We start from the raw sequence: 21039 nt of genomic DNA, 5'->3' as shown, positions 1-21039 counted from the left end.
TCTTTTTTCATTTCTATCCATTGTAAAAAGAAAATTATTTTTTTATTTTGAGGTCATAGTTGGGATATAAAAAAGAATTTTATATTCAATAATTTAAAGATAATTTTTTTTTTTTAAGTTTAACGACAATAAGTGAAATATTTTTTAATATTTTATTGGAAAAAATAATTTTTTATACTTTAGGAAAGAAAATAATATTTTTTCTCGAAAAAAAAAACAAAAAAACACTCATTTTCACAACATTTTTCATAATGTAGTGTGGGGGCCTTTTTTGTTATGTTGGGCTGGGCTGCCCCTTTGTGAATATAGGCCCAAGTGTTCTGGGTTGCAGGAGTTGAGATCGGGCCAACTGGAACTCAACTTGGCCAGTTTGTGTGCAAACTTATGCCTCGTCTACCAGGAGAGTGCTTGCCACAGACTGAGCTGTTTCAGAGAAGAGCTTACGGCAGGCAAAGCTGTGTTAGAGAAAAAAGCTTGCGGCAGGCAGATATAATTGATAAAACAAAATCACATATTCTAGAATGACCAGATAGTTCTTTTAATAAGAAATTATCGAACTATAACATTAACAATCTTTTACAAATAAATGGTAAGGATAAATGGTAATAAAGATTTAATCGACAGTAAATAAATTCAGTTCGGTAGTAAGGCCAAAGAAGAAAAACGCCACTTCTCAACGCGATTAACCTCCGAGGAAAGGAAAACGGGATTCCTGCCGCGGAAGTTAATGGGTTTGAGGGAGGCGGACCTGAATGGACAATTCTCAAAATAAGTATAGAAGAAAACAGGGATTCGAGAGGGAGAGAAGGGAAGGGGTCTATCGGTGCATGCCACTATCACTTGCTCTTTTTTTTTTTTTTCTTTCTTTTCTTAGTCTTTTCTTAGTGATTTCCACAATGGTTATTTTTTAGTGTTTATGCTCCTCTGTTCTTCTAAGTTAGTTACAGAGTATTTTCTTTTTGAGTTGTGTTGTATTGTTCTTGTGCTTCTCCTTTTTTTGCACACGACAGAGGCGTCCTTTTATAGTGCCTGCCGTGACCGATTTTACTATTCTACCCTCTAACCGTTTTCGTCTGGTCTGGGCGCACTCGCAGACCCTTACTACTCTGTTTGCGAGTCCCTCTGCCACAGACACAGACATCGTTTCGTCTGTTATTCCGCCGCGGCACCTTGTCCTGCCGCGGTGATGTTTCTTTCTCTCTCTATCCCTCATGGCATGCACCTATTGGTTCTCACTCAACCTTGCCTCTTTTGGGTGGTATGTCATCCCAGCAGGACGTATCCCCCAAAAGAGCTTAAGCAGGAATCCCAAAACAGGTCCCCCCCCTTCTCCCCACCTCCAAACCATGCCCTCTTACCTCTGACCCATGACCCCACCATGTCCTATATTGGCTGGGTACAGGCTGGTGGTGTCTAGGCCTTGCGCGTGGTTTGTGTTTGAAGGCTGCCTGCTGTTCATGCATCTGCCATGGGTTGGGGACGTTGCTTGCATTGCCTGCTGTCCGTTTCTGGCTTCCCGCGAGTTGCTGTTCTGATTTCCTGTCCCCATAAGGCCTGGACTTTATCGAGTACTAGGCCTTGTGTTCTTTTCAACCCAATTCTTTTCCCATCATGTTATTTGGCCTTTCCTGCCGTGGCAATTTGTTCCTGCTAGGCCTCTTTTCAGGCCTGCCGTTCCTTTCTTTCCCCCAGTGGCTTAATATGGCCACTGGTGTTCTTGCTCGTGGGCTCCAATGTCCCTCTCTTTTCACTTGGGCTTATCCGGCCCATTTACTTCCTTTGGACTCCTTGGTCCATTTACTAACTTTGTATCCCATAGGCCTTTATTAACTCAATTGGGCTTCCTCGGCCTAATTTCCTCATTCTCATCCTTGGGATTCATGGGCTTGCCATTATCCCCTACTTTCTTTGTTTACATTGCCTTAGGCCTGCCGCGGCCCATTCTTGCTTTTTCATAACATACATTGCCCATGGGTGTCATTTCTCTCTTTCTGGGCCCTTTGGGCCCATTTACTTCCTCAAGACCCATTTATTCATGTTATGGGCCTGTGTCCTACCTTTTCTACCGCTTGGGTTTAACAGTCTTATTCCAGGCCTGCCACTCTTATTGCCTGCTTCGCTAGGTTAGGCTGGCTTTACAAAAATGACCCTCAACATGTAGACACTTGATTTTGCCTCGAAATTTAATATTGGAATAACAATTGAATTAGTAAGATTTTATTAATTCTCATTTTGGTATAGTATTAAATATTAATTTCACTTTATCATCTACAATTTATAACTTATGACTTTGACAATTGTAAAATATTTTTTGAAAACTAGTGTGACTCTAAACTTATTGTTTCTTGTTTCTTGACTTTCATCTCTTTGGAGATCTTATTGACATCATTTGAAAAACAAAAATCAAATGTATTTTTTTTTTTTTTAATTAGGGTAAAAGTAAGATATAGTAATATCTTACGTCACTATATTAGGTTTTTGAAACTTTTAGTTGCATTGACCAATAAATATAAGCAATATTATCATTTTTAAGGACAATTGAATTCAATGTAACTATGTGTGTTGATTGAATTGGATAACCTAATGAATTGCACCTAAAATAATGTATTTAAGTGTTGCCCTCAAATTTAATTATTCTTAAATATATATATATATATATATATATATATATATAATATTATATGTACTTTATAGGACAATGCAACCTTGTGTTTGAATTTAATTGGGAAACCAAATATATAGCACCTAAAGAACTTTATTTAAGTTATTTCCGTGGTAAAATTCCTTATTACACAAAATTACCCTAATGTCAATTACTTGATGATACTACCAAAGTGACGTTAATAACAAACCAACTATAGGCAGTAGTAAGCTTATATCAAAAATAATTTAAAGATAAACAATTTTTAAAAAAAGTTTAAGGACAAGAAGTGAAACATTTTTTTGATAGTTTATTGGAAAAAAAAAAATCATACTTTAGGGAAGAAAATAATATTTTTGCTATAAAAAAAAAAAAAAAAAGGAAAAAACACTATCATTTTCGCAACATTTTTCATAACAATTGAATTAGTAAGATTTTATTGATTCTCATTTTGGTACACTATTAAATATTAATGTCACTTTATCATTTACAATTCACAACTTACCACTTTGACAATTGTAAAATATTTTTTGAAAATGTGTGTGTCTCTAAACTTATTGTTTGTTGTTTATTGACTTTCATCTCTTTGGAGATTTATAATGATGAAAGGTTATAACCTTTTTAGTGTGAGTTTGGATAGCATTGATATCCAAACTTAGCTGTGTTTGGCGTTTTTTTGAGGGTCTCATTGTACTGTTCACAGGACCCGCAAGTACGAAAAAATGTAAATCTAACTTTAAAACTAAGTCCTACGGCACTATTCACACATTTAAAAATTAATTCGTTATAGTGTTTTCAGTTTTTAGCAATAAGTGGTATCCAAACAGACCTTTACGTCATTTTTAAAAAAAAAAAATTAGGGTAAAAGTAAGATACAGTAATATCTTACGTCACTATATTAGGTTTTTGAAACATTCAATTGCATTGACCAATAAGTATAAGCAATATTATCATTTTTAAGGACGATTGAATTCAATGTAGCTATGTATGTTGATTGAATTGGATAACCTAATGCATTGCACCAAAAATAATGTATTTTAGTGTTACCCTTGGATTTAATTATTCTTAATATATATATATATATAAAATATTTTATGTGCTTTATTGGACAATGCAACCTTGTGTTTGAATTTAAATGGGAAACCAAATATATAGCACCTTAGAGCATTCACATCAACTCTTTTATAAATGTGTAAAATACACATTTTGACCACTTTTATACATTTTGAACCAAAAAACACTCCACATCAGTCCTTTTAAAATCGTGTAAACTTGTGGAAAATTATCAACGAGCTACAGTACCCATGTAAATTTACACGGGCACTGTAGCTCGTGTATTTAACTTTTTAATAGTTTTTTATCTCTCCTCTCTAACTGACTCTCACCTCCTACCTCTCTTCCCCAACCATTACAACAATCCAGCACGCCAGAATCAACTGAAAATTAACCCAAACAAACCCAAACGAACAAACAACAAAGAGAGATCGGTGCTTATCGGAATGATATGGGTCGCCGGAGCTCGTGGGTTGGCCGGTGAAGCGTGGAGCGTGGATCAGTGCTTGTGGAGCGTGGATCGGCCAGTGAAGAAAGGATTTGGGTTACCAGAGCTCGTGGGTCTCGCTAGATCGGAGCTCGTGGGTAGGCCGGTGAAGCGTGGAGTGTGGATCGGTGCTTGTGGAGCGTAGATCAGCCGGTGAAGAAAGGATCTGGGTCGCTATAGCTCGTGGGTCTCGCTTAATCAGAGCTCATGAGTCGGCCGGTGAAGCGTGGAGCATGGATCGGCCAGTGAAGAAAGGTTTTGGCTCGGCCGGTGAAGTAAGGACCCGGTGAAGAACTGATCTGGGTCGGTGGTTTTTTAGAGAGAGAGAGAGAGAGAGAGAGAGAGAGAGAGGTAGGTGATATGTTCAGAATAACACTATCATTTTCGCAACATTTTTCATAACAATTGAATTAGTAAGATTTTATTGATTCTCATTTTGGTACACTATTAAATATTAATGTCACTTTATCATTTACAATTCACAACTTACCACTTTGACAATTGTAAAATATTTTTTGAAAATGTGTGTGTCTCTAAACTTATTGTTTGTTGTTTATTGACTTTCATCTCTTTGGAGATTTATAATGATGAAAGGTTATAACCTTTTTAGTGTGAGTTTGGATAGCATTGATATCCAAACTTAGCTGTGTTTGGCGTTTTTTTGAGGGTCTCATTGTACTGTTCACAGGACCCGCAAGTACGAAAAAATGTAAATCTAACTTTAAAACTAAGTCCTACGGCACTATTCACACATTTAAAAATTAATTCGTTATAGTGTTTTCAGTTTTTAGCAATAAGTGGTATCCAAACAGACCTTTACGTCATTTTTAAAAAAAAAAAATTAGGGTAAAAGTAAGATAGAGTAATATCTTACGTCACTATATTAGGTTTTTGAAACATTCAATTGCATTGACCAATAAGTATAAGCAATATTATCATTTTTAAGGACAATTGAATTCAATGTAGCTATGTATGTTGATTGAATTGGATAACCTAATGCATTGCACCAAAAATAATGTATTTTAGTGTTACCCTTGGATTTAATTATTCTTAATATATATATATATATATATATAATATTTTATGTGCTTTATTGGACAATGCAACCTTGTGTTTGAATTTAAATGGGAAACCAAATATATAGCACCTTAGAGCATTCACATCAACTCTTTTATAAATGTGTAAAATACACATTTTGACCACTTTTACACATTTTGAACCAAAAAACACTCCACATCAGTCCTTTTAAAATCGTGTAAACTTGTGGAAAATTATCAACGAGCTACAGTACCCGTGTAAATTTACATGGGCACTGTAGCTCGTGTATTTAACTTTTTAATAGTTTTTTCTCTCTCCTCTCTAACTGACTCTCACCTCCTACCTCTCTTCCCCAACCATTACAACAATCCAGCACGCCAGAATTAACTGAAAATTAACCCAAACAAACCCAAACGAACAAACAACAAAGAGAGATCGGTGCTTATCGGAACGATATGGGTCGCCGGAGCTCGTGGGTCGGCCGGTGAAGCGTGGAGTGTGGATCAGTGCTTGTGGAGCGTGGATCGGCCAGTGAAGAAAGGATCTGGGTTACCAGAGCTCGTGGGTCTCGCTTGATCGGAGCTTGTGGGTAGGCCGATGAAGCGTGGAGTGTGGATCGGTGCTTGTGGAGCGTAGATCAGCCGGTGAAGAAAGGATCTGGGTCGCTATAGCTCGTGGGTCTCGCTTAATCAGAGCTCATGGGTCGGCCGGTGAAGCGTGGAGCATGGATCGGCTAGTGAAGAAAGGTTTTGGCTCGGCCGGTGAAGTAAGGACCCGGTGAAGAACTGATCTGGGTTGGTGGTTTTTTAGAGAGAGAGAGAGAGAGAGAGAGGTAGGTGATATGTTCAGAAGAGAGAGAGAGGGCGCGCGTATATAGGTAGAAGTAGTTGAGAGAAATAATAAAAAAATTGAGTAGAATAAATATTTTATTGAAACATCTTGTAAAATAGATAAACTGATGTGAGTGTTTTGTAAAAATGATAGCGTAAAATAGAAAGATGAGGTTTTTTCATGTAAAATAGACAGAAAATTTAGAAGAACTGATGTGGATGCTCTAAAAAACTTTATTTAAGTTGTTTCCATGGTAAAATTCCTTATTACTCAAAATTACCCTTATGTCAATTACTTGGTGATACTACCAAAGTGACGTTAATAACGAACCAATTGTAGCCATTAGTAAGCTTATATCAAAATAATGTTGCACAAATCACAACTTATAACAAGATAATTGTGAATTGATTTTGCATATATAGTATTTCTCTTTATTTTTCTTTAAATTTTTTTATGCACTTCAACCGTTTGTGGAAAATTTAGCTTAATTTAAATTTAGATAAAATTACTATTAATAAAAATGAGATGTTAACCTTTCAAATGAAGTAAATGGTAAATTGAAAAATGTTATTAATTTTGTGTCTATTTGTCATTTCAAAAATGATTATATTTCAGTAGAGAGTTTTGTAGTATAATCGTATAACTTGATCTTTTTTATTAGAACCATGGTTTGTGTAGTGACCCAAAAAGGGGGGTCTTGCATTCCATGGAATCCCACATCGCCTAGAGAAGCATATGAGAATGTGTTTATAAGGAATGACCTCCCTTCAATGTGTAGAGACCTTTTTCCCAGCACAACCTGGGGAAGAATAAAACCGTGAGGGGTATGAGTCCTAAAGCGGATAATATTTACATAGTTAGGGCGAGGTCGTTACAAATGGTATTAAAACCATGCCCTAGCCAGAAGTGTGGGTCCCACACGCGAGGACGCGTGTGCTCGTAAGGGGTGTGGATTGTATTGACCCAAAAAGGAGGGTCTTGCATTCCATGGAATCCCACATCACCTAGGGAAACATATGAGAATGTGTTTATAAGGAATGACCTCCCTTCAATGTGTAGAGGCCTTTTCCCTAGTGCAAGTTAGGGAAGAACAAAACCGTGAGGAGTATGGGTCCTAAAGCGGACAATATCTACATAGTTGGGGTAGGGTCATTACAGTTTGAATCCCCTATCTCCCATTATTGTAAGTAGCAAATTATAAATTTAAAAAAACATAATTTGGGGTATTCAAAATTGAATATGGACCAATAATAAGAGATGGAATAAGTATAAATTATTTAAGTTTCTTGTATTATATAATATTCAAGTTTAAGAAGAAAAATAATGTCTAATTTTACCTTTTCATAAGGGATTTATTTATTTTTCCTATAAATACCAAATTTGCATTTGAACAAATTCCAAAAAATGCTTAACTTTTCATTTTATATTACCATACTAGTATTTTGGTTCATAAATTAAGTGATAAAATTTAAATTTTCTACTGTGTTATTTTAGATCCTCAAGAGTTAGAACATAGTTAATATTTTTTTTTTCACATGATGTATTGTCAAACTTAAATGTGTAAATTAAGCAAATTGCATCTCTTTAAATTTATTTGGTTACGTATCAATTATGTATGGTCATAGGTTGGTTATTAGGTGTGATCATAGGTTGGTTAAGTTTGCATTGGGATATATTCAACTCGTCACCCAATACTATCTATTTGGGTGGACATTCCACCCATTGCCATCCAAAAATTCAAATGATTTATGTTTGCTCCCCATTTTTAAGCGGATAGTTAGGTATGATAAATATTAACACCCAACACCGCACAAAAAATATATACAATTTTATACAAACTTCCTTTTAAATATTCAATTTTTCCCTCTTATCAAAAAGCAAAAACTATCAAGTGTTTATAAAAATATATCTTTTAATATTTAAAAATAGCCATAAATACATGTCTAAGACTCTAAACCAAGGAGCCAAGCATTGTCCTCATCAAGGCAGATGAAAGCTCAATTTGGTCTTTCATGGCTATGAGTCATCATCTTTGTCGAGGTCCTCGTGGAGACAAGGTCATGTTGCTAAACTTTTTTTTAACATTGGAAAATCTTTTTTTTTTTTTACCCTTTTCATGTTAGACCACTGTCCTTTTACATACTACAGAATCCTCCATTGTTTCTCTACCCTCCTTCCCCATTGCTTTGTTTTTGGTTGGTTGAGTCGGATTGAATGAGTGGATTTGACCTACAAGTTTGTTAACCACTCATAATATTAATAAATATAGAATTTGAGTACAAATTATCAAGTCATTATATTAGTAAAAAAATTGTACGATAATTAATCTTTCTTTAAAAAGAGAATAAGGAATGTGTCACCCTTGTAAAATTTTATTATTATCCAAAATTGCGTTGATTGAGGGATGCGTCCAATTAAAACCTAAGTGTACATCATTTTTCTTTTACTTACCAATTAAAAACTTAAAACCAAAAACTCAAAAAACCTTCAGCCAATGTTGACGTGGCAAGGTAATTGAACAAAGAATAATGTTAAGAGTAATGTGTCACTCTTGTAAATTTTTATTATTATAAAAAATTGCGTTGTTTGAGGGATGCATCCAATTAAACCTAAGTGTATATGGTTTTTCTTTACTCACCAATTAAAAACTTAAAACCAAAAACTCAAAAAACCTTCAGTCAAGGTTGACGTGGCAAGGTAATCAAAAAAAGAATAATGTTAAGAGTACCACCAATTTTATAATGAAAAATATTAACGAATGCTCTTAGAGTAATGATTAATAATCTATTTAAAGAAGTTTTTATGAGATAAAAAAAAATAATTAATATTTTGACAACTTTTTTCATTTTCTATAAAAATAATATCAAAACTTTCATAAAATTGATTGTTAATTATTGCCGTAACAGCACTGTTAACATGACCCTTTTATAATATAAACTTTACAAAGTAATATATCAATTTTTAAATACAAAAACTAATAATAATAAAAAAAATTATTACATTATTTTTTATAAATATTTATTATACTATTAAAATGAAATCAATCACAATTATTATTACATTAATTTATAAATATTTTATACTATAAATTACTCCATAAAATTGATAGGTGTCTGCCTTTGGAAACCTTTTTTTTTGGGGGACATGAGTCCATGATTAAATAGTTAAAAACTCAAAATCCTGTGGGCCCCACGCATGTGAACTAATATTGACTTTCTGCAGAGAGAAGACTGAAGAGTACCTAATCCACTGACGTGAACCCAAAAAAAAAAAAAAAGATTTTTATCAAAGGCCAATATGATTTTGCCAAATAGATTTGTAACTCTTTGTATGGTGGGACCAGTTTAGGCAATCAATACCCGGTTATGCGCGTATTTTCACATGGCTTGTTGGTCGTTCTAATTAAAATTTGGGTATGAGAATGATGCCACTATATCCTGCCTAGCAAAAGACACACATTCTTAATCATAACTTGTTATCATAATCAAATATTATAAAGTTTAAAACCAAATTGTGGGATCCAAGTGGCACCATTTTCGACACTTACTCAATAATTTTATTTTATTTTAATGTATAAATTATACTGTCCTCATAATATATATATATATATATATATATATTATACTGTATAGATTAAAATAAATGTTGTACTAGTATCAATCGTAACAGCACTGTTAACATGACCCTTTTATAATATAAACTTTACAAAGTAATATATCAATTTTTAAATACAAAAACTAATAATAATAAAAAAAATTATTACATTATTTTTTATAAATATTTATTATACTATTAAAATGAAATCAATCACAATTATTATTACATTAATTTATAAATATTTTATACTATAAATTACTCCATAAAATTGATAGGTGTCTGCCTTTGGAAACCTTTTTTTTTGGGGGACATGAGTCCATGATTAAATAGTTAAAAACTCAAAATCCTGTGGGCCCCACGCATGTGAACTAATATTGACTTTCTGCAGAGAGAAGACTGAAGAGTACCTAATCCACTGACGTGAACGCAAAAAAAAAAAAAAAAGATTTTTATCAAAGGCCAATATGATTTTGCCAAATAGATTTGTAACTCTTTGTATGGTGGGACCAGTTTAGGCAATCAATACCCGATTATGCGCGTATTTTCACATGGCTTGTTGGTCGTTCTAATTAAAATTTGGGTATGAGAATGATGCCACTATATCCTGCCTAGCAAAAGACACACATTCTTAATCATAACTTGTTATCATAATCAAATATTATAAAGTTTAAAACCAAATTGTGGGATCCAAGTGGCACCATTTTCGCCACTTACTCAATAATTTTATCTTATTTTAATGTATAAATTATACTGTCCTCATAATATATATATATATATATTATACTGTATAGATTAAAATAAATGTTGTACTAGTATCAAAAAAACATGTTGTACTCTTCAACTATTCAATAGTAAAATTAGGAGGACGTTTAAAATGATTAATTTACACAAATGATTTTTTTTTTATTAAACCCAATGTTAGCATTATTGTTTCAACCTAATTGGATGCAGGTATTTTCTATGAATCAAAATTAATAAATAACAGATAAAATTTAGGTATAGTATTTTAGGTGCTGTTTCTTAACTTTTCTTTTTAAGATTCAGCTATGTGACTATTTAATTAAAAAATACACTTTTATTCTATGAGAAAAAATCCGCATTGCAAAATTTTAAAAGGAAAACTTAAGAAACAACATTTAAATACTGTATCTAAATTTTGCCCATAAATAACTACATAAAACTAAAAAGAGTATTCTCTTTACTCTCAAGCCATGTGGTGTAATCTTATTTGTCTATGCCACCTACAAAGTGAAATACTAAAGTTGGGCACCACTTTGTATAAAAAAAGGGGGGAAAAAAAGGGGGGAAAATAGTCAACAGAATGACACAGTCCTAAAATTTCTTCTATTTCCGCTGGATTGCAGCCCAACATTACATTGAGGCAAATGAATCTCCATACCAGCCTTAACATGCTAAAAAATTCATTTCCATCAACAAAAATGCAACCTAAGATTGAATAATCTCTATCTCCACACTAACTTTTATGATGCCTATTAATAACGGCTGAAAGAACAAAATACAAAGTCCATTTACAATACATAATACACTGCACTCTGTCATAACCACTTCATAGTGTTCCAATGAGAACATCAAATTACGCTTTTGCCGGCCATGTGGCTTGAGCTGACATGATAATTCCCACAATCACTCCGAACAACCCAAGTGCACTACCAAAGATTTCGATCACAAGAATCTTCACAAAAAGAGTGGAGTTTTGAGCATCAGATAAAGCACAGCTGCTTCCAATGATTCCAACACACAACCTGTTGTCAAAAGAAGAATCAGAAGGATTGTAAGAGCAAGGAAAGAAAATAATTCTGAATTTTGATTAGGAGAATTCCAGTGGAGTATGTAAGAGTAAAAGAGAGGAGATTTGAACCCGCAGACAAGGTTCGCAAAGCCCACGATAATCCCAGACGCGAATATTGCATATCCTGCTCTAAGAGACTCGGGTTCATAGATCTGTGATTGTGGAACACTCTCTAGCTTTGTTTGTAGAATAATTGCCACAATGACACCATAAATAGCAACAGCTTCACAAAAGATAACACTGAAATAACAAAAGAACCAGAGCCATCATCACATAAAGAGGGTATCACAGGTTTATACCACAAAATAATAAGTAGTTGTGCATGAGAAGTTCAACTAGAAGAAGTGCTTTGCTGGTCTATTGAATGGGCTAAAAAAAGATTCAATTCAAGGTATCATTGAAGGTAAAAAATTGCAATTTCAATATCCAGACATTATATAATTTGCAACCATATGGTATTGTGTGCTTCTAAATCAAATTCTCTAAAGCTTGAACTTGCCTTGAATTTTAACATTGTGAGGATGATTGGAGCATAATATATGATACTTGAAGACGAAACCCAGTTACCCATTTATAAAATAAAACCACAAATTGGGTTGAGCACCATCAATCTTAACTTACTGTTAGCCTTGCAGAAATGATAATTGCCAACCTACTTAAATGGGTTTTCAAATATTAAGTAAACAACTTCTTCATATGGTTTGAGTTCTAAAAGAATGCTAGGCCTAGGAGTTGCACAATGCACTGAACAGTATTTTTTCTTTTTTTCAGATAATGCAGTAGCCAGGTATTCATACTGGTATTTTCAATGGTTAGTTCTTTACTCCTTTTTTTTTTTTTTTGTTGGGAAAAGTTTTGTTACTATCATTAGGTATATGTTGTGTAATGAAATTTATTCATCTAACAAAGGAAAATAATATAGATAAGAATGATTTTCGAAACAGTCAAGAGGCAACATCTCAATCAATATGAAAGGAAAAAAGTTGATTTTTTTTGAGGGAAAAAATTGAACTTAGTACTGTTTATTAGGTGTTTTAAGTATTTGTTGTGTAATGAAATCTATTCATCTAACAGAGAGAGAGAGACTCATTAAGCTTGAAATTCACAATATGTCTCCATAAAACATGTGTAAGATGCTCAAGAGAAGAGATACAGAACTGCCACTGTCAGTCAATAAGGACTATCATGGTTTGTGAGGGCTGGCCAGTTATGGTTAAAATATCAAACGTGCATGAATTTTGTGCTCTATCAGGATTTGAGCACAGGATGGTCATTTAGTAGAACCATCATTTACATATTTATGGTATCTAAACAGTGTCAACCCAAACCAAGTATCATACACAATATAAATGAGTTTTGCTAGGGACTGAGACTGACCCGTGTTTTACAACATGCCCCTGCCACACACAAGTGCACACGCATGCAGAGACACACATGCATTTGATTATACTCTCGTGGCAAAAAGGGTGCTGCTCACCATAGAGACTCAGTTCTCTGATAACCACACCAGTAGTTCAATTCTGTTCAGTCCAGTATATCACATAGCATTCCTAACTTGCAGCCAATGCAGCACTGCTCTCATGATTGGTTCTTTATATTTTGAACTCCCTCTAAACAACAGTTTTCCATTTGGAGAACTTTGGGACTCTGTAAGTTATGGACTAAACAGATTGATGTATAAAAGGGACAACAAATCACCCATTCTCTTGCTTAGGTGGTAAATTGAATGATATCATTAGAAAGTCAGAATTGGTAGAGATTTAATGGAAATTTAGAATTTAATTTAGAAAAATCACCTAAGAAGGAACCTGAAATAAATTCAAAAATTCAGAAAATACAAAACATCATAAAGAAGTAAACATTGATAATCTAAACTTTAAAATTTTCAAACTAAATCCATGCAAATTTGTACCAGCCAAAATTCAATTAACAACTTCAATAGGGTAATCAAAATTCTATGATGGAGTGAAGCAGAAGAATCAAATTCAATGAAAAACTTCAATTGTTAAGTCAAAATTCTAAGGAGAGTGAAGTAGAAAATCTCAACCGCAAATGAAAAGAAAAACAGCCTCAACTTAAAAAATAAAATTCCTATATCAAAACCAATAAATATGCAATCAGATTCCAATTTCAGATTCTTTATAGAAACATATTAACAATAAATATGCAAGAAACCGTACAGAATAAAAGAGAAGACTGGTAAATACCTAGCTATTCTAGTCTTGCAGTTTCTGAATTGTTCAAGTAGTAGGATTTGTGTAACGTATTAAGAGTAACGTATTAAGAGTTTTACACAGATACAAAGAATCCAAAGTTCCAAATAACCTAGATAATAAAATGCCAAATCCCTATAAGCAAAACAATAAGAATCCAATTTTCAACCCATATTCAGGAAACATTAATAGAAAAGAATAGATTGAATAAACCTCAATGTAACTGCAACTAGAAAAAACTACACGTGCAATCATAAACTTCTTTTTGAAGAACAAAAATGCAAGCCTTATAGGAGCACTAAAATATTTTTGCAACCCCATCAAACAAAACATTACAATTATCCTTTCAAAACTAACAAATCCCAGTAAAAAAAGAAAGAAAAAAAAAAAAAGAAGAAAGAAAAACACAAAGGCTTAAAACCTTATGATAAACTCCTTAGTCTATAAAGTCAAATATAAAATTGCCTCAAAAATCAAATCAATTGGAGGGAAAAGAATTTTAAACAAGGAAAAAGAATAGGAAAAATTATAAACCTAATTCAGATTTGCAGGTAATCTCCCCCAATTATCGAAAAAGAATGGTCTGATATTGAGGCTGGGAAGGAGAATCTAAAAGTTAGAGGAAGAGAGACAGAGGGTTGTTTGGTATAGGAGTTTAAACACATGTTTTTAGTTTTTAAACAACATTACATGCATTTCCACACACTTTTTCACCCATACATATTTCCCAAAAATACGAACAACGTTACTAGAACTACATTACCAAACGGCCCCTGAAATTCCAGTGTGCTTCAAAAATTTTATGCTAAAAATTCCAGAAATTTTCAATCAATGCAAACAAATAAAGTGAGGAATAAAAATTCTCACTTTGGTTAACAGCAATATCATTCTTTAGCTTCATGGAACACAGGAACAAACTACGAATAGTTTGGTACAAATCAGTTGCTCTAATTGGCTTGACTTATACAAATTTTTTACTAAAATATTAAAACTTTGAGCCTTTCAATACTATTAAACGTAAAAAAAAATAAAAATAAAAAAAATAAAAATCAAATCAAATCTTGATGAACAAAATGAAATCACTCACTATCTTGCAAAAGATATATTATATTATGATACATATTTAACTAATATGCAATTACAATAATCTTATCTCTCATGTTCAAACCCACACAATAATAAAAACACTAAATAAAAAATATTGTATTAAATAAAATGACAAAAACCACAAAACTGAAAATACAAACCCACTTTTGAGAAAGCCAAGAACTGTTTGATGAACTGGAACAATTAGGACATGTGTCATATGAAGAAACTTTCACTTCTCAAACTATTGAATTCATAAAGCAGAAACATAAAAAGCTAAGAAGCAAACACTATCATATTGTTATGAGACAGTAAATTTAGTATTTGTGCACATAAACAAAAACGTCATGGCTTTCAATAAATTAAGATACAATCTTTTTAACATCAAATGCAAAAAGGGTCTTCACTGCCCAATCTAGAATACAGATTTGATTTTCTCATGTCATGAAATGAATTGAAAACTCAAAAACCTCTGTATGCAGTAAACATACCTTGTGAGCCTTATATCAAAACTAAAACCTATACATGAAATCTACCTCAATTTTGGACCCCTAAATTCACCAATAAATAAATAAGAAAGAAAAATGTTATGCAAGAATGAATGAAAATGATATAAGAATTTAAATCATTTAGCATATTTTTAGTATACTTCCAAATACATGTAACCAAATCTAATTCACCTTATTCACCCCAATGAAAATAAAATTTAAGAAGTTTTGCAATTTCTTTTTTGTTGAATGTAAGTTCGAGTTTTTTCTAATTTAGAAAGGTATATGCTTTTAACAATTGTCTAGAATTCATGGTAACTAACCTACTATTAAAAACGACATCTTCCTCTTTGCCTTAATCTATTCAAAACTGAATTTTTAATTTGAAACCAAAGCTTGTCAATAAAAGAACTACAACTACAAAGAATTAATGTTTTCAAGCAAATCTGTCAATCATACTTTATATGTTCTACCTTTTAAAATTGTTTCCCTTCTAATAATACCATTACCAACTCTCACATGTTACAAAAAGCTAATCAGTTAATTGTTAACATGTACCAACAATTAGTATAATGATTAGTCCAATCATTACACAACCAAATATCTAAAAATGGTATCAAAAGCTTATCGTAAAAATAATTAGAAAGACACATTCATTATCAATACATCAAGTTCCACAGCCATTTATATATGGTCATGTGATTGATAATGGATCATCAGTATGAAGGAAACTGCATTTTAAATTATAATCAGTCATGAATGAGTCAGTTCCAGGACAATGTTAAAAATAGATTTTTTTTTTTGGCAACTTATGAGGTTTAATTCATGAACTTAAGGTTCTGACCTTTACAATGAGTTAGATCAAGACAAACTTGTCTTCAAGAAATGAGCCAACACCCAAAATTGCATTCTGCTGCAAAAACAGTAGGCTAGACATGTAGTTTCCATGAATTAAATCAAGAATAAGAATAACTACTTTATTAGTGCTCCAACTACTTTTTCACAATTTCAAGTTTCTTCTTTTTTGGGTAATAATTTTTTTTTTTTTTTTTTTGATAAGCAAGAAAAGATCTACTAAAAAAAGACTACTTCATGAGAAAAGATCACAAGGCAGCCAGGAAGTACAAAGAAGAACAAAACAACTAAAAAAATGTTATTGGAAGGGAGCCACTAGATGTGAGTCCCCAGGCCCGAGACCAATCAAACAAAGAGTCCATAAATGAGGCAAGAAGCTGATTCCCCAAACCCTCCTCATCCTCAAATGTATGATTATAATGCTCTCTTAAAATGCTCCGCATCAAACACAACGGTGACAAATTTCAAATATCAGACGAGCGCTAACCAATTCCTCCATCCAAATAATAGATCTACTACTACACCTAGATGTATAAAGATTATTTTGAAGAATATGAGACAATCTACCTCCTAGGCTTAAAGATCATCACAGCAAGTAAACACCCCCAAAACCCAAAATTATAAGCAAATACACCTCAAGCGACCCATGGACGAGAGAGAGATAACATCATTCTCATCATAATTTTTACCAAATTGTCTTGATTGATCTGCTCAATGCCAAGTTAGAAAAATTTGACTAGATGCTCTAGAATCTAAAGGCTTTCAATTAAGTAGGACCAGAACAGAGTACATGGAATGTAAATTTAGTAAAAAAAGAAACACAAACGAAGGGGTGGTAAGACTTGATGGTCAAGGGATACTAAAAAGACAACTTTCAATATCTTAGATCAATAATTCATAAAGATGGAGAGATTGAAGAGGACGTGAATCATAGGATAAGAGTAGGGTGGATGATGTGGAGAAGCGCATCAAGAGTATTATGCAATCATAGAATACTAGAATACCTATTAAGTTAAAGGAAAAATTTTATAAAACTGCTATATGACCAGCTGTGCTCTATGATATCGAATGTTGGGTATTTAAGAAGCAGCATATTCATAAAATGAGTATGGCTGAAATGAGAGTGTTAAAATAGATAAGTGGAAATACATAGAAAGATAGAGTTCGAAATGAAGAAATTTTCTTAAAGATAAGGGTAGCCCCTATTGATGAAAAGATGGGAGAGTCGACTTAGGCAACAGTGAGAAAGAACAAGTTGATTAAAGTTGAAGGAATGGAAAAAAGGACAGGAAGACCAAAAATCACATAAGTAGAAGTTAAAAAAAAAAAAATGATATGACAATTAAGGGAGTAACAAAGAGTATGACTATAGATAGAGTAGAATGGAGGAAACTATCCTATTGAGAATCCATAGCCAACCCCAAAATTTTGGGACTAAGGCTTTGTTTGTTGTTTATAGGTAAAGAGAAAAGAAAATTAAAAAAAGAAGAAGTACAAAGTGCTCCCATGGGTACACAAGCCGTGTACTGAGGGAATACAAAAAACTAAGCAAAAGTACACAAATCTAAAAAATCCAAAAGTGAAAGAATAATCCAATCAAACAAAGAAAGCAAAAAGAACTGTTTCAACTCAAGGATGGTTCTGTTCTCTCCAAATAGTCCCCATGAGACACAACAGAATCACCCCTCAAACAATTGCTACTTGACACCGACGAACAGCCCTATTCCAACAAGCTGGCAAGTTCACCACTTGCTTAGGCATCACCCATGAAACACCAAACAGGCTAAATACAAATGTCCATAAATTATATGCATAAGAACAGTGCAGGAGCAGGTGATCCACTGACTCCTAACTATTCTTACGCATGCTGCATCTGTTAACAAGTAACAACACATGTTCCTCTTTCCTAATTGATCTTCTATATCATCTTTAACCTTTCCTCCTGTTTCCCATGAGGTTTTGTCGATTTTTAAGTTAATCCTATTAATGAGGATGCTGAATTGGGAAAGTAAATTCACAGAATAAGGAATTTAGTGAAACAAACACCTATCTCCACAAAATATGATTCCCCTAAATACAACAATTATATCTAGCTCAAATAGCACCTGAAACCATTAATTTCTCAGTTTTCCCTCTTCATTAAAACTTCCAATCAAGCCTTCTTGTTACCTATTAGAACTCTATGACCCCACATACTATTTCTATCAAATAATCATCAAACCAACCTTTGATTCCTAAAAAAAAAAACTGTAACCATTATTTTCTGACAACTTGTTTGTTTCAAGAACTAGCATATTGTCCTTTTTTCCCATCTTATCGCCCTAACTCCTTCTTAAACCACGAATCCCAAGTCCACAATTTTTCATAACTCTAAACCCACCACAAGCACGCTAGATAGGTCTCCACAATTTGTCCTACGTCACCAAACCACTGAATACTAGGCTAAGGAGTGAGTTCATGTTCTGCATGATACACAAATGCAATGCACATTTACTTACAGATTTCAATTCCACCCATTGTAGTCTAGGAAGCATGTATACTGCACGGTAGAAGCCATATCTGTATCCAATCCAAATACTCATGGATACAGTGGCATACTTGTTTAATTTTATTTTTCTCTCCCTCTCTGTCAAACACACACGCATTTTAGGCTTCCTAACATTTCTTAGTTATCTATTAAAAATAAAATTTACATAATATGCACTTAAAGATTGATTTATATATATAAATTAATTAAAGTATTCATGTCATATTGTATCCTAAACTTTAAAAGACTTGAGGAAAACCAAGCAAGTGTGAGTTTGTTATCAAGTTCAATTCAAATTTAACCGAAACTCAAAAGATACGTAACAGTGTGTTCCACAACCCCAGAAAAGCACTTTGTAAACCAACAAACCGTGAAGAAGTTGAATCATCAACCAATGGCTAATTAGATTTAAAATTCATATCAACAAATCAATAAGGCCGATTTTGTAACGTTTCGACTAAAATATGAAGAAATGATAGAATGAATACCTAATAAGATTTTTGGAAGTAATACGGGGAGATTTGATCGCAGCGCCGATCAAACTGCTTCCGGTTATGTAAATACCCCTATCAACAACCACATAATTACAACATTAGGATTTTCACAATTTTTCATTAAAAAAAAAGAAAAGAAAAAGAAAGATAATGATAGGAAAGATATTAGAGAGTAGAGAATAGAGAATTGAGAGAGACCAGGCGGCGCCGAGGACGGAGACGCCGATGGCGATGGCGATACCGATGGCGGAGAAGGTGTAGGGGGACTCAATGCTCCTCTGCTGATTTCTTCTTTTCTTTTTTCTGTGAAAAGCGTTCGCTGAGCTGGAGTTTCTGAAACACACAATATACTTTCTCCGCTCTTTCGCTCACAGTGGCTCGCTTGATAGTTACGCTACGTAGTGTGTGCGAATGTGCGATTGGATTTGGTGGACCTTTTGGTCCTTTGCTTTGGGCTTTTTTCCTTCTGAGAGACCCGCTTTATGTTTTGGGGTTGAGCTTACTAAAAAGAGAGGGAGAAATGAAATGGAAATGTGTACAAAGGAGACAAAAAAATCAAGATTTCAACTAAATTTTTACTATGTTTTTCTTATATTTTTTAAAAATCTTTTTTAAATATATCTCTTAATATTTAAAAATAGCAATAGATACATGTCTAAACCAAGGAGCCAAGCATTGTCCTCATCAAGGCAGATGAAAAAGCTCAATTTGGTCTTCCATGGCCATGATTCATCATCTTTGTAGATTAACTAGTTAAAACTCATAATCGTGTGAGCCTCACGCATGGGAACTAATATTGACTTTCTGCAAAGAGAAAACTGAAGAGTGCCTAATCCACTGATGTGAACCAAAAAAAAAAAAGATTTATTTTATCAAAGGCCAATGCGATTTTGCCAAATAGATTTTTTACAATTTGTATGGTGGGACCAGTTCGGGTAATCAATACCCGATTATGCGCGTATTTTCACGAGGCTTGTTGGTCGTTCAGATTTTATTTTATTTTATTTTTTTGAGGAAGGTTCTGATTAAAATTTTGGTAATGAGAATGATACCACTTTATCCTGCCTAGCAAGAGACCCACATTCTTAATCATAACTTGTGATCATAATCGTCTATATATATAAAATCAAAGTCTCTGAATCTCTCACAATTTTTCATATTATTATTATTTTTTTTTAATTTAGATTCTTTTTCTTTTATTGAGTCTACGCAAGAAGCCCAATCTAAAGTCTTATATATATATGTGTGTGTGTATATATATATATATTATTTAACAACCGAATTTAAAATCGCTAGACCAGTTGCTCCTACACTTGTAAATATCAATCATCCTTTGCAGCCTTGGTCCCTTCCAAGGCGTCTATCTATTAAAATTAATGTTGATGCAGCTATTGGTCCAAATTATTCATCCTTAGCCTTGGTGGCTAGAGACTGGAGAGGGGTTTGGTTTTTGCTTGCTCTCAAAAAGCGAAAACCACCTTCCCTCTCCAAGCAGAAGTTGAAGCTGTGAGATGGGCTATCTCTTTGGCTGCAGAGTTGGAGGCGGAAAATGTTATTATTGAGACAAATTCTAAGATTTGTCAAGACGCTATTCATGAGCTAATGATGTCGCCGCCTTGGAGAATTGCTTCTATCCTTGCGAATATGCAGTCTCTTCTTGTATCTTATTCTAATGTGTATGTTGTTTGGGTTCTTAGGCTAGCTAATATGGCAGCTCACTCCTTAGCTAAGTGGTCTCTAGCTTGTAATTTTTTTGGTTCTTTTGACTGGGGTAGCTGTCCTCCTTGTTTTGCTTCTGTAATTAGGAAGGAAAGGCTAAGCTAGCCTTTGTTTGTTTTTTTGTTTCTCTGTTCAATAAAAATTTTCTTTCCATAAAAATAAATAAAAAAAAAAAAAAAAAAAACCCGGATGTCTTCTGG

The 21039-nt window shown here is 33.4% G+C and overlaps 1 protein-coding gene across 1 annotated transcript; it reads right to left on the bottom strand.

Annotated features, from left to right (window-relative positions):
- Window positions 1-10969: 10969 nt before the first annotated feature.
- Window positions 10970-19488, bottom strand: LOC112033894 (V-type proton ATPase subunit c''2-like; the record flags this gene model as incomplete). Its single annotated transcript, XM_065768391.1, has 4 exons — window positions 10970-11410; window positions 11527-11697; window positions 19115-19192; window positions 19319-19488. Coding segments are annotated over 4 exons (588 nt in total), but the record flags the coding sequence as incomplete, so codon positions are not given.
- Window positions 19489-21039: the final 1551 nt, after the last annotated feature.

Source organism: Quercus suber, unplaced genomic scaffold (assembly GCF_002906115.3).
Source record: "Quercus suber isolate HL8 unplaced genomic scaffold, Cork oak 2.0 scaffold_928, whole genome shotgun sequence".
Taxonomy (NCBI): domain Eukaryota; kingdom Viridiplantae; phylum Streptophyta; class Magnoliopsida; order Fagales; family Fagaceae; genus Quercus; species Quercus suber.
The sequence above is the reverse complement of the archived record's forward strand: the minus strand, read 5'-3'. Positions and strand labels throughout refer to the sequence as shown.